Raw genomic sequence first — 15,056 nt, forward strand, 5'->3', positions numbered from 1 at the left:
TTAGTATATATGTGTGTATTTATGTTACATATATATATATACACACACACCAGACATAAACTTTACATTTGTGTGTGTATGTATATGTCAAACTTATATAAATATACACATAGATATTAATTTTAAATGTATGCATCAAAGTTTACACACACATACATAAAGTGATATATATGTAAAGTTATATATCCACCTATATATATAGATATATAGAGAGAGATATATATAGATATATAAATATATACACATATATATGTAAAGTTTGAACATATACATAAAGTGATATATATGTAAAGTTATATATCCACCCCCCCTCTCTCTCTCTATATATATATACACACACACGCATATATATATATATATATATATATATATATATATATATGTACATACATATGTAAAGTTTGATACATGCAGGTAAAGTTAGTAAGTGTGTATTTATATAAGTTTGGTGCATATATATGTATGCACACTCACATCAAACTTTACATATCTGTGTATGTGTATATGTGTGTGTGTGTGTGTGTATATATATATGAATAGTATGTATGCGTATATTTATATAAGTTTGATATTCATATACACACCAGACATATATGTGTTATATATATATATATACACACACATATACTTTACATGTGTGTATATATATATATTATATATATAATATTTATTTACACCATGCTTTATGTCCCCAAAGAGGACTCATATATGCAAAGTTTAGTATTTATAGAGAAATAGATATGACACATACATATATTTTTATGTAAAGTTTGTATATATGTATAGATTGATGATGTCAAAATTGTATGTGTGTATGTATGTAAAGTTTATATATATATATATATATATATATATATATGTAACGTTTGCATGTGTGTGTATATTTATATAGGTGGATATATAACTTTACATATATATCACTTTGTGTATGTGTGTAAACTTTAATGCATACATGTAAAATTAATATCTATGTATTTATATATGATATATATATATATATATACACACACACACACACAGAGACATATGTAAAGTTTGCTGTGTGTAGAGCATGTTCGTTTGCGTGTATACATATACCAAACTTATATAAATACACACATACATACTAAGTTTACATGTATGTATCAAACTTTATTGATGTTTGTGTGCATATACAAACATATACATATATACACACTCCAATGCATACATACAAACTTGACATACAGACAAACACATCTATCTCCCATGTACACATACACATACATGTGTAAAGTTTGATGCCGGCTAATTCCTTTCTATCCGGATTAATGAAACTATCTTTGGGGAAGTTTTTCAATCGGGTCTTCCTTCCATTTGGGCGCAGTGAAACTAAACCCACATTCTTTTCGATTTAATTCTGTCGCCTGTCACTCAAATAGAAATCCCAAATAATAATAATCTGCATCAAAATGAGGAAGAGAGCAAGGACGTCTGATGATGCCTGGCATAGATGTGGGCGAAACGTCAGGAGAGAATGCTTCTGGGACTCACAGCAACCCAATAATAATAATAATAATAATAATAATAATAATAATAATAATAATAATAGCAGCAACACTAATAATAGTTGCATCTAGAATGTGTAAATGAAGACTGGTTGGGTTATGTCCCATCACTTGTGCCGGCAGAACTGCTGACCTGAAGGTTGGGAGGTTGGAATCCGAGAGAAGGGGTGAGCTCCAGTCTGTCAGCGCCAGCTTCCCATGCGGGGACATGAGAGAAGCCTCCCACAGGATGGTGACACATCCAGGCGTCCTCTGGGTAACTTCTTTGCAGACGGCCAGTTCTCTCACACCGGAAGCGACTTGCACGCAATTCTCAAGTCGCTTCTGAATATGTTTTGATAGATTTTAACTGATTTTTAAAGTGCTGTTTGGGTTCGATTCTGTTTTAATGTGTGTATATATGTATGTTTTTAAATTGGATACCAATGCTTTAATGTCAAGCCCTTTAGGGAGACAACAACAACAACAACAATAATAATACTTTATGTATAACCTGGCCTCTCTCTCCCTGAAGTGGAATAATAATAATAATAATAATAATAATAATAATAATATATTTATTTATTACCTGCCCTCTCTCCCTCGGAAGGGGTATAAATACTACTACTACTACTACTACTACAACATTTTATTTATAACCTGCCCTCTTTCCCTCTAAAGAGGAATAATAATAATAATTATTATTATTATTATTATTAATTTATTTATTTATAACCTGCCCTCTCTCCCTCCGAAGGGGTATAAATATAACAACAACAACAACAACACTTTATGTATAACTTGCCCTCTCTCACTCCAAAGGCAATAATAATAATAATAATAATAATAATAATAATAATAATAATAATAATATATTTATAACCTGCCCTCTCTCCTTTTGAAGGGGAATAAAAATAATACAATAATAACAATAATAACCTGCCCTCTCTCTTTTTGAAGGGGTATTAATATATTGTTGTTGTTGTTGTTATTTATAACCTGCTCCCTCTCCCTCCGAAGAGGTATAATAATATTTATTATTATTATTAGACAGACTACAATTATTTATATTATTATTATTAATTACTGTTAGAATACAACAACAACAACAATAATAATGCAAACATCCTCTGAAACAAGCCATTGATTATTTCTCCCCAAAGTTGGAACGAGTTTTTGGTGAAAAGAAAACAAGAAACTAGGTTCTTGTGGGTTTTTTCGGGCTATAGGGCCATGTTCTAGAGGCATTTCTCCTGACGTTTCGCCTGCATCTATGGCAAGCATCCTCAGAGGCGAAACGTCAGGAGAAATGCCTCTAGAACATGGCCCCCTATAGCCCGAAAAAACCCACAAGAACCTAGTGATTCTAGCCACGAATGCCTTCGACAATACAGAAAACAAGAAAGTTGTGGAAGATTTGGTTGTAGTTCAGTTGAGAAGGAGTTGGGATTTTGGAAGCCCATAATAAAATCTTTGGGAAATATCTATCTATCTATCTATCTATCTATCTATCTATCTATCTATCTCTCCATCTATCCATCTATCAATCCATCCATCCATCTCCTTTCCCACGAAGGCGAAAGGATAATAATAAGAGTATTATTATTATTATTATTATTATTATTATTATTATTATTATTATTCAGAGGGAGAGGGGACAGGTTATAAATAATAATAATAATATCAACAACAATAATAATATATTTATCCCCCTTCAAAAAGAGAGAGTGCAGGTTATAAATATAATAATTATTATTATTGTATTATTTTTATTCCCCTTCAGAAGGAGAGAGGGAAGGTTATAAATATATTATTATTATTATTGTCGAAGGCTTTCATGGCCGAAATCACTGAGTTGTTGTAGGTTTTTCCGGGCTATATGGCCATGGTCTAGAGGCACTCTCTCCTGACGTTTCGCCTGCATCTATGGCAAACATCCTCAGAGGTAGTGAGGTCTGTTGGAACTAGGAAAAAAGGGTTTATATATTATTATTATTATTTATTCCTCTTTGGAGAGGGAGAGGGCAGTTTTTGCGCCTTGGAGAGCTTTTGAGCAAAAGGATTTGGACACAAAAGGTCCCCCTTTTGGCGCAGAAACGGTGGATGGAGAAGCCAACTTGGGAAGAGTTTTGGAAAGGATGGGATGAAAGGGAAAAGCCGTGAAGGAGGTGGAGAAGGAAGGGAGGATTTAGGGGAAAACCTCAAGACGAAAAGGGAAATGTCAGGCGGAAAAGAGATGGGAAAACGTCTCCATTGTTTGGAGACATAGGCGCATTTTGTTTGGACACTTTGAACCTGTGAATATGTGGCAGGGAGAAAAATCTGCCAGAGAGAGGTAGTTGGAAAACCTTGGGTCGTTTTCTAACTACCTTTCCTCGGCCTCCTTCGACCAGTAACGCGTTAAAGAACGGGCTCAATTACTGTTGGGAAAGGCGGAACGATTTGGAAGATTTGGGTAGGTTTTACGCACAAGATTGTTCCACCCACCTGCGCTTTATCTCTCCTTAGTAAGGAAAGGAGGGATTTCAAGGGGCAAACTATGTCTCCCTTTTGTGCCCCAGACAATGAGACTGTGGGTAAGTGTCAGGAAAAGAAAATTGGAGGGTTTTTGGGGGGGCAAAAGAGAGGGTTCAAGAGGTGCCCCCTTTTTGCCTCTCCATAAGGTCGCACGAGATTGTTCCACCCTCCTGCGCCTTCTCTCTTCTTAGTAAGGAAAGGAGAGATTTCAAGGGGCAAACTATGTCTCCCTTTTGTGCCCCAGACAATGAGGGTGTGGATAAGTGTCAGGAAAAGAAAATTGGAGTGTTTTTTGGGGGGCAAAGGAGAGGGTTCAAGAGGTGCCCCCCTTTTGCCTCACCATCAGGTCGCAATGGATTATAGCAATTGAGGGCGCACAGTTGCCACAGAAATCCTAGAACTGGAGGAGATTCCCTAGAAATATCCAACTCAAGTCCCATTTGGACACAACCCCATCCCTCCCGACAGATGGCCATACAAGCTTTGGTTACTCAAACTCCAGAGGAAACTCAAGAGGAAATCAGAAAGGACTTCTGAAGGTTTAGACCTGCATTTGGAATCCATTAATGACTCCATTGTGTCCCTTTCTTTCCTTTCTTTTGGAGGACTTTCCTCCCAAAACATGGAAAAGGAACCTTTGGGACTTTCCTCCCAAAACATGGAAAGGGAACCTTGGCAATTGGAGACCCCATTTACACCACATCCACAATGGGGGACCTTCTCACAGCCACACCAAAGGCAGTCCAAGTGGCCAGCTTCTGCTCAAAGGATATTGAGCATAATGCCAAACTATGTTTGTGTTTTTTTAAACAACTGTACTCTCAATCCGCTTCTAACACGCTAAATACCCGCATTATATCAGTCTGCACTGCCATGATAGGACAGTGTGCATGGGGCCTGAGTTTCTTTCCAGAGAGAGAGAAAAATCATACCAAAAATCATCATACCAACAAAATAATGAGGTGGGAAGTGTTCCTAGGGAAGTGTTTTCTGACTTTCATTCAATCTACAGTCACTTTGCTCTATTAGTTTAGATTTTAAAAAATCATAAAAGTTAGAAGAAACCTCGTAGGCCATCTAGTCCAGCAGAAAAATCGCATTCAAAGCACCCCCGACAGATGCCCATCCAGCCTCTGTTTCAAAGGTTCCAAAGAAGGAATCGGTCCCCCCCCTTAACCTCTGGGTTGTTGTGACTTTTCCGGACTGTCTGGCCATGGGTTGTTGTAGGTTTTTTCGGGCTATATGGCCATGTTCCAGAAGCATTCTCTCCTGACGTTTCGCCTGCATCTATAGCAGGCACACTCAGAGATTGTGAGGTCTGTTGGAAACTAGTCAAATGAAGTGGAATAATGTCCAGGGTGAGAGAAAGAACTCTTGTCTGTTTGACAATGAGTGTTGTCATTGGCCAGCTTGATTAGAGTGGGCAAAATGTCAGGAGAGAATGCTTCTGGGACACGGCCATACAGATGGAAACCTTTGTTTGGATTCGATCATCCCCGAAAAATTCAAATATATCCCTAGCTTGATTGGAATGGGTACCTTACAGAGTTTCCAACAGGAATAATGAGAGGGGCTTGCAAACATTTAGAAAGAGGCAACTAAACAATAGTTAATATTATCCCCCATTTTTTTCTTTTTCCTTCCTTTGTCCCCCCCCCATTTCATACTTTCCTAGTAAATGTTTAATATTATTTGGGGGTGGAGGGAATGAAAATAATGGGAGGTGTTTGAAAACATTGACTTGATATTATTTTGTATCCATTCTTTTACCCACTCCCACATAATATATTATAATATATTGTTATTAATAAGAATACTTATTGTGTTGCCGAAGATTTTCATGGCTTGAATCACTAGGTTGCTGTGGGTTTTCTGGGCTGTATGGCCATGTTCCAGAAGCATGTATTATATTATTATATTATATTATATTATATTATATTATATTATATTATATTATATATTATATATTATGGTATTATATTATTGTTATTATTATTCTCAATAATAATATATTATATTATAATTAACTATATTTTAATAATCCTCAACCTCTGGGGATGCCTGCCCTAGATGTGGGCGAAACGTCAGGAGAGAATGCTTCTTGAGCGTGACCAGACAGCCCGGAAAACTCCCAGCAACCCAATATAGTAATTATTACTACTACTAATATATATTAATATAATTGTAATACGGTTTAATAATAATAATACTTTATTAATAAATTATTATTATGTATCGATATAGTGATAATAATACTTTTAAATAATAACAATACTTTTATTAATAATAAAATTATTATATATGATATGATAATAAAATTATTATATATGATGATGCTGAATTATTATTAATAAAAGTATTATTATAATATAATACTTATATATTATATTATAATGACGATCATGGAGGATTATTAATAATATATATTATATTATATTATATTATATTATATTATATTATATTATATTATTATAATGATAATGATATTGATGATGATGATGATGATGATGATGATGATGATGGAGGAGTATTAATAAAAGTATTATTATTATGTATTGTCGAAGGCTCTCATGGCTGGAATCACTGGGTTGTTGTAGTTTTTTCGGGCTATATGGCCATGTTCTAGAAGCATTCTCTCCTGACGTTTCGCCTGCATCTATGGCAAGGTTGTGACCTCACAACCTCTGAGGATGCTTGCCATAGATGCAGGCGAAACGTCAGGAGAGAATGCTTCTAGAACATGTCCATATAGCCCGAAAAAACTACAACAACCCTGTTATTATTATAAAATAATAATCATATATTATATTATATTATAATGATTATAATCCTTATTATTATTATATTATATTATATGATGATGATAATGTTGTATTATTAATAAATATATTGTTATTAATAATATATTATAGTAATTATGATAATAATAATGCTGGTTCCTTAATAAAAGCATTATTATTAATAATATAATATAACATAATGATGATGGAACATTAGTAAAAGTATTATTAATAACAATATAAAATAATATAATATAGTATAGTATAGTATAATATATGGAGCTCCGGTGCCGGCCACATGACCTTGGAGGTGTCTACGGACAACGCTGGCTCTTCGGCTTAGAAATTGAGATGAGCACCACACCCCAGAGTCAGACATGACTGGACTTAATGTCAGGGGACTACCTTTACCTACTATAGTATAATATAGTATAGTATAATATAATATAATATAATATAATGATGGATCATTAATAAAAGTATTATTAATAATAATATAATATAATATAGTATAATATAGTATAATATAATATAATATAATGATGGATCATTAATAAAAGTATTATTAATAATAATATAATATAATATAGTATAATATAGTATAATATAATATAATATAATGATGGATCATTAATAAAAGTATTATTAATAATAATATAATATAATATAATATAATGATGGGTCATGAATAAAAGTCTTATTAATAACAATACAATACAATACAATACAATATAATATAATGATGGATCATTAGTAAAAGTATTATTATTATTATTATTATTATTAATATAATATAATAATGGATCATTAATAAAAGTATTATTAATAATAATATAATATTATAATGATGATGATGATGATGATGATGATGATGCTGGAGAGGCTGGGGACATGAGTGTCCCCCTTTCCTTTCCTTTCCCTTCCAAACGCATCCTTCCTCCATAGAAAGAAGCCCCTTCTCCTTGGAGACCTATAGTCTCCCCCCCCCTAAAAAAAGGGTTTGTTCACCCCAACCACACAACACACACCTCCACCCCCTCCCAGTCTCCCTCCCTACCTGCCGAGGCCTGGGGTTCGACTCCTGCGCCGTATTGGGGTCCAGAGGCGCCCCAAAGCAGAGGAGGGGTCTTCCTTCTTCCCTCCCTCCCTCCTTTCCCCCCCAAAGGACTCTTTGACGTCGGAGGAGGAGGAGGAGGAGGAGGAGGAGGGCCGCCTCACCGCGGCGCAGGGATCCCGGCGCACCAATCCCGAGTTCAAATGTCAGCAAGTTGTGCGGGTTTCTTGTTTTGTTTTTTTTGAAAGGCAGGGAAGGGAAAAAGGAGGAGGAGGAGAGAGAGAGAGAGAGGTGCGGTGTCCCTCCGCCTCGGCGTCTCCTCTCCAGCCTCGGTCTCTCTCTCTCTCTCTGTGTTTCTGTGTCTTCTCCTCCTTGGATGGCACTTGGGTCGCGGCAGAAGAGCCTGCCTCGCTCGCCTTGCATGCCTGCGCCCGGGGAAGCCCCCTGCTCCGGGGGCCACGGGGAGGCGGGACTCAGGGAGAGCAGCTAGCCGGATCCCCCAACACCCCCCCCCCTTCCTCCTCTTCTTCCTCCCTCCCTCCTCCTCCTCCTCCTCCTCCGCCCCATGGACGTGGCGGCGGGGCCCGAGGCGCTGGAGAGCTGCTTGAGTCGCGGAGGAGGAGGCTCCGCCGAGTGCGCCAAGATGCTGGACGGGATTAAGATGGAGGATCACCCGCTGCGCCCCGGACCCGCCGCCCTCGGACTCCTGCTGGGTGAGTCCGCGGAACTCCCGGCCTGCCCACCCTCGGCCCTTCTCCCCTTCCACCTTCCTCTCTTCCCCTTTCTCCCCTTTCCCGTTCTCTCTCCCCCTCTCACACTCCCTTCTGTTGGGTCAGTCCCTCTTTCTCTCCCTTCCTACCCTCTTCCCTTCCGCCTTTCACCTTCCTCTCTTTCCCTTTCTCCCCTTTCCCATTCTCTCTCTCTCTCACACTCCCTTCCTTCCCTCTTCCCTTCTGCCTTCCACCTTCCTCTCTTTCCCTTTCTCCCCTTTCCCATTCTCTCTCTCCCTCTCTCACTCCCTTCTGTCTTTCCTTCTGCTGGGTGAGTCCCTCTTTCTCTCCCTTCCCACCCTCTTCCCTTCTGCCTTTCCCCTTCCTCTCCTTCTCTTTCTCCCCTTTCCCACTCTCTATCTCTCTCACACACACACACTCCCTTCTGTTGGGTGAGTCCTTCTTTCTCTCCTTTCCTTCCCTCGCTTCTTCCCCTCTTCCCTTCTCTTCCTCCCTTCGCTCTTCTACCTTTCACCTTCCTCTCTCTCCCTCCCTTCCCTCGCTTCCTTCCGACCCTCTTCCCTTCTGCCTTTCCCCTTCCTCTCTTTCTCTTTCTCCCCCTTTCCATTCTCTCTCTCTCTTTCACTTCCTTCTGCTTTTCCTTCTGATGGGTGAGTCCCTCTTTCTCTCCCTTCCTTCCCTCGCTTCCTTCTGCTTTTCACCTTCCTCTCTTTCGCTTTCTCCCCTTTTCCAATCTCTCTCCCTCTCTCACTCCCTTCTGTCTTTCCTTCCTTCTTTCCTCCTTTCCTTCCCTCGCTTCCTTCCCACCCTCTTCCCTTCTGCTTTTCACCTTCTTCTCTTTCTCTTTCTCCCCTTTCCCATTCTCTCTCTTCCACTCCCTTCTGCCTTTCCTTCTTCTACATAAGGTCGTCCTTCCCTTCCTTCTTTCCTTCCCTCGCTTCCTACCCTCTTCCCCTCTGCTTTTCACCTTCCTCTCTTTCCCTTTCTCCCCTTATTCATTCTCGCTCTCTTTCACTCCCTTCTGTCTTTCCTTCTAACTTGCGTGAGTCCCTCTTTCTCTCCCTCCTTTCCCTCGCTGCCTTCCGACCCTCTTCCCTTCTGCATTCCAACTTCCTCTCTTTTTCTTTCTCCCCTTTTCCATTCTCTCTCCCTCTCTCCCTCCCTTCTGCCTTTCCTTCTTCTGGGTAAGGTCGTCCTTCCCTTCCTTCTTTCCTTCCCTCGCTTCCTACCCTTTCACCTTCCTCTCCCTTTCTCCCCTTTTTCATTCTCTCTCTCTTTCACTCGCTTCTGCCTTTCCTTCTGCAGCGGGAGGCCACCCCTTCCTTCTTTCCTCCTTTCCTTCCCTCGCTTCCTACCCTCTTCCCTTCTCTTCCTCTCTTCGCTCTCCTCTTCTACCTTTTCACCTTCCCCCCCCCCCTCTCTCTTTCTCCCCTTCATCATTCTCTCTCTCTTTCACTCCCTTCTGCCTTTCCTTCTGCTGGGTGAGTCCCTCTTTCTCTCCCTTCCTTCCCTCGCTTCCTACCCTCTTACCTTCTCTCCTTCTTGCTCCCTTCGCTCTCCTGTTCTGTCTTTCACATTCCACCCTTTCCCTTTCTCTCTCTCCCTTTCTCCCTCCCTTCTGCCTTTCCTCTTTCTCTCCCTTCCCTCTCTCGCGTCCTACCCTCTTCCCTTCTATTCCTTCGCTCTCCTCTTCTGCCTTTCACCTTCCTCTTTCTGCCTTCCTTCCCTCGCTTCCTCTCCTTTTCCGTTCTTTCCCTTCACTCCCTTCTGCCTTTCCTTTCTGCAGCGCGAGGCAGTCCTTCCCATCCTTCTTTCCTTCCTTCCCTCTTTCCCTACACTTTCCCATTCTCTCCCTCATCCTCCCTTTGCTCTCTTCTTCTGTCTTTCACCTTCCTCTCTTTCCCTTTCTACCCTTTTCTATTCTCTCCCTCACTCGCCCTCTTCTGACTTTCATTCTGTTGGGTGAATCCCTCTTTCTCTCCCTTCCTTCCTTCCCTTGCTTCCTTCCTACCCTCTTACCTTCTCTCCTTCTCTCCCTACCTTTTTTCATTCTCTCCCTCCCTTCGCTCTCCTCTTCTGTCTTTCATTTACCTCTCTTTCCCTTTCTACCCTTTTTCGTTCTCTCCCTCTCTCCCTCCCTTCTGCCTTTCCTTCTTCTGGGTGAGGTCGTCCTTCCCTTCTTCCTTCTTTCCTCCCTTCCCTCGCTTCCTACCCTCTTCCCTTCTCTTCCTCCCTTCGCTCTCCTCTTCTGACTTCATCTTCTTCTCTCTCACTTTCTGCCCTTTTCCATTCTCTCTCTCTCTCACTCCCTTCTGCCTTTCCTTCTGCAGCGTGAGGATGTCCTTCCCTTCCTTCTTTCCTTCCCTCACTTCCTATCCCTTTCCATACTCTCCCTCTTCCTCTTTTCGCTTTCCTTTCTGCCTTTTACCTTCCTCTCACTTCCTTCCCTCTCCCTTCTGCCTTTCCTTTGGGTCAATCTGTCTTTCCCGTCATTCCTTCCTTCGTTTCCTTCCTTCCCTCGCTACCTACTCTCTTTCCTTCTCATGCTCTCACTTCCTTCCCTCTTGCTCTTCTTCCTTCCTTCTTCCTCTCTCTGCATTCCTCCCCCCTTTCTACCTTTTTCCGTTCATTTCGCTCACCTCTTCTGCCTTTTACCTTCCTCTTTCTACCCTTTCCGATTCTCTCCTTCTCACGTCCTTCGCTCTGCCTTCTTCCTTTCCTTCTGCTTAGCGAGTCCGTTCTTCCCTTCTCACCCTCTTCCTCCTTTCACGCTCCCTTCTGACTTTCACCTTCCTCTCTCTTCCTTCCTTCCGTCCCTCTTTCCTTACCCTTTTCAGTTCTCTCCCTCTTCTGTCCTTCCCCTAATTTCTTTCTTCCTGCGCTCCTTTCCTTCCTTCCCTCGCTACCGACTCTCTTTCGTTCTCTCCCTTCGCTCTTGTTCTTCTGCCTTTCTTCTTCCTCTCTCCTGTTCCCTTTCTCCCTACCCTTTTCTATTTTTTCTCTTCCTCCCTTCGCTTTCCCTTCTGTCTTTCACCTTCTTCTCTCAGCCTTCCACCCCTCGTTTCTTACCCTTTCCATTCTCTCCTTCTTCCTCTCTTCGCTCTCCTCTTCTGCCTTTCTTCTTCCTCTCTTTTCCTTCCCTGTCTTTCTACCCTTTCCGTTCTCTTCCTCCCTTTGCTCTTGCTGTCTTCTCCCCTTCTGCCTTTTCCTTCCTTCTTTCCTTCCCTACCTATACACTTTCCCATTCTCTCCCTCTCACTTCTTTTGCTCTCCCTTCTGCCTTTCATTTTCCTCTTTCTCTTCCTACCCCTTTCCACTCTCCCTCTCCCTCCCTTTGCTCTTGTTCTCATCTGCCTTTTTCTTTCTTCCTTCCTTCCTTCCTTCCTTCCTTCCTTCCTTCCTTGTCTTCCCATTCTTTTCTATCACTTCCTTCACTCTGCCTTCTGCCTTTCCTTTGACTGGCTGAATCCGTCCTTCCTTCCTTCTCTCCCTACCCTTTTCCATTCTCTCCCGCTTCCTCCTTTCTTTTCCCACTCTTTTCTCTCCCTTTCTCTCCCTTCACTCTTACGCTTCTACTTTTCGTTTTCTTCCTCCCTTCGTTCTTGCTATCTTTTTTTCCTTCTGAATTTTCCTTCTCTCTCTTCCTCCCCTCACTATTTATCTCCTCTTCTTTCTATCTTTCCCCTTCTTTTCCCTTCCTTCCCTCACTTTCTACCCTTTTCTATCCTCTCCCTCCTTTTGCTCTTGCTCTCTTCTTCCTTCCTGTGCCCTTCTATCCCTTGCTTCCTTCCTTTCTCTCCTTTTCCTTTTCCTCCCTTTTCTTTCATCCTCCTCCTTTCTTTGCTTCCCTAGCTTCCTTATACTTCCTTCGCTTTTGTTTTCTTCTTCCTTCCCTTTCTCTCTCATTCTTTTTATTATTTATTATTTATTTATAATATGCCCTCTATGATCTATTATTCAGTATTTATTATTTTATATCTATTATTTATCATTTAGTATTTTTATTTTCCCTTATTCTTCCTTCCCTCCTAATTTGCGGCTCTCCTTTCCCTCACTCTTTCTGCTTGCTTCTCTTTCCCTCCCTTCCTCTCTTCCTTCCTTCTTCTTTCTCTCTTTCCCTTCCTTCCTTCCTTCCTTCTCTCCCTACGCTTTTCCATTCTCTCCGGCTTCCTCCTTTCTCTTCCCACTCTTTTCTCTTCCTTTCTCCCCCTTCACTCGCACTCTTCTGCCTTTCATATCCTTACTTTTCATTCTCTCCCTCCCTTCATTTTTGCTATTTTTCTCTTTCCCTTCCTTCCTTCCTTCTCTCCCTACTCTTTTTCATTCTCTCCTACTTCCTCTTCCCACTCTTTTCTCTCCCTTACTCTCCCTTCACACTCTTCTGCCTTTCATATCCTTACTTTTCATTCCCTCCCTCCCTTCATTTTTGCTATCTTTCTTTCCCTTCCTTCCTTCCTCTTTTCCCTTTTCTTTCCCTTCCTTCCTCTTTCTCTCTTTCCCTTCCTTCCTTCCTCTTTCTCTTTTTCCTTTCCTTCCTTCTTTCCTGTCTCTTTCTCTCTTTCCCTTCCTTCCTTCCTTCCTTTCCTCTCTCTCTTTCCCTTCCTTCCTTTTTCTCTTTCCCTCCCCCTTCCTATTTTCCTTTTTCTCTCTTTCCCTTCCTTTCTTCCTTCCTTTCATCCTTCCATCCTTCCTCTTTCTCTCTTTCCCTTCCTTCCTTCTTTCCTGTCTCTTTCTCTCTTTCCCTTCCTTCCTTCTTTCCTGTCTCTTTCTCTCTTTCCCTTCCTTCCTTTCTCTTTTCCTCTCTCTCTTTCCCTTCCTTCCTTTTTCTCTTTCCCTCCCTCCCTCCCTTCCTTCTTTCCTCATTCTCTTTTTCCTTTCCTTCTTTCCTCTTTCTCTCTTTCCTTTTCTTCTTTCTTTCCTCTTTCCTCCTTTCCCTTCCTTCCTTCCTCTCTTTCCCCCTCCCTCTCTTTCTTTTTTCCCTCTCCCTCTCCCTCCTTTCTCCATTTCCCTTCTTCTTTCCTTCCCCCTCTTCTTGGCCTTCCTTCCCATTTGAGGCTGCCTCTCCCCTTCAACCTCTGCCTTACATTTTTGGCAACCAAGCGGGAGAAAGGAAGCCGGGATCTGGCCCAGTTTGGGAGGCTTTCTCCTCTCCCGACTTCGGCCTTTCCTTCCTCCCTTTTCTCCTTTCCTTTCCGCCTTTCCCTCTTGTCTCCCCTTCTTCTTCTTTTGGCGCAACTGGAGGGCGTTGGATCCAAAGCGGGTTTTCTTTTTGGGGAGGCCAAGAACCGGAGGACTCGGCTCTTTTTGAACCCCGAAACCTTCCTTTTGCATCAGTTTCGGGCTCCCGAAACAACACCCCAAGTGCCAAAGTGGGTTGGCAACAAGACCACCCTTCAGTTGAGACGCCAGAGCAGAGAGACACCATGCCAATCACGCCCCAATACTATCAATCATGCCCTACTATCAATACATATTAATCCCTTCCCTTTGAATTCTCCTCCTTCCTTCCAAAACATCCAGTCTGATGAGTCTGTGTGTCCAAGTCCAAGGTGGATCCTCTCCAAGAAGTTACTTTTTCCTCTTCGGCGTCCCAACCACCTGTAAACGAATCAATACCTTTCCAATAACAGCCCAATACAATCAGTTCGGAAATGCGTGGATTAGTTATATTTATTTGAGGATGATGCTTGGAAATAGTATTATTGGACCTCTCGGTTTGAATCCTCCTTCCTTCCCTTTTTGGAGAGAAGAAATGCAGAAAAATGGGATTGGAGTCGACAGAGAGCAGCAAACTCTTTCAAATAATAATAATAATAATAATAATAATAATAATAATAATAATAATAATACATTGATAATGGTGAAGCAGCCAAGGAATAATAATGATAATAGGAATAAGAATAATACATTGATAATGGTAAAGCAGCCAGGGAATAATAGTAATAATAATAATTATGCATTGATAATGGTGAAGCAGCCAAGGAATAATAATGATAATAGTAATAATAATGCATTGCTAATGGTGAAGCAGAAAGGGAATAGTAGTAATAATAATAATAATAATAATAATAATAATAATAATATATTGATAATGGTGAAGCAGCCAAAAAATAATAGTAATAATAATAAGAAAAAGAATACATTGATAATGGTGAAGCAGCTAAAAATAATAGTAATAATAATAATAATAATGATATATTGATAATGGTGAAGCAGCCAAGGAATAATAATGATAATAGGAATAAGAATAATACATTGATAATGGTAAAGCAGCCAGGGAATAATAGTAATAATAATAATTATGCATTGATAATGGTGAAGCAGCCAAGGAATAATAATGATAATAGTAATAATAATGCATTGCTAATGGTGAAGCAGAAAGGGAATAGTAGTAATAATAATAATAATAATAATAATAATAATAATAATATATTGATAATGGTGAAGCAGCCAAAAAATAATAGTAATA

The 15,056-nt window shown here is 40.5% G+C and overlaps 1 protein-coding gene across 2 annotated transcripts in view; it reads left to right on the plus strand.

Annotated features, from left to right (window-relative positions):
* Positions 1–8,234: 8,234 nt before the first annotated feature.
* LMX1B (LIM homeobox transcription factor 1 beta) overlaps positions 8,235–15,056 on the plus strand; it is a 227,484-nt gene continuing 220,662 nt past the window's right edge. The window contains exon 1 of one of the 2 annotated variants that reach the window (XM_067471839.1): positions 8,235–8,569. In XM_067471839.1, coding sequence (XP_067327940.1) covers positions 8,422–8,569 — 148 coding nt within the window. In that variant the 5' untranslated portion in view covers positions 8,235–8,421. The remainder of the gene's footprint in view (positions 8,570–15,056) is intronic. The other variant, XM_067471838.1, reaches the window with a different exon arrangement.

Source organism: Anolis sagrei, chromosome 11 (genome assembly GCF_037176765.1).
Source record: "Anolis sagrei isolate rAnoSag1 chromosome 11, rAnoSag1.mat, whole genome shotgun sequence".
NCBI classification, from domain to species: domain Eukaryota; kingdom Metazoa; phylum Chordata; class Lepidosauria; order Squamata; family Dactyloidae; genus Anolis; species Anolis sagrei.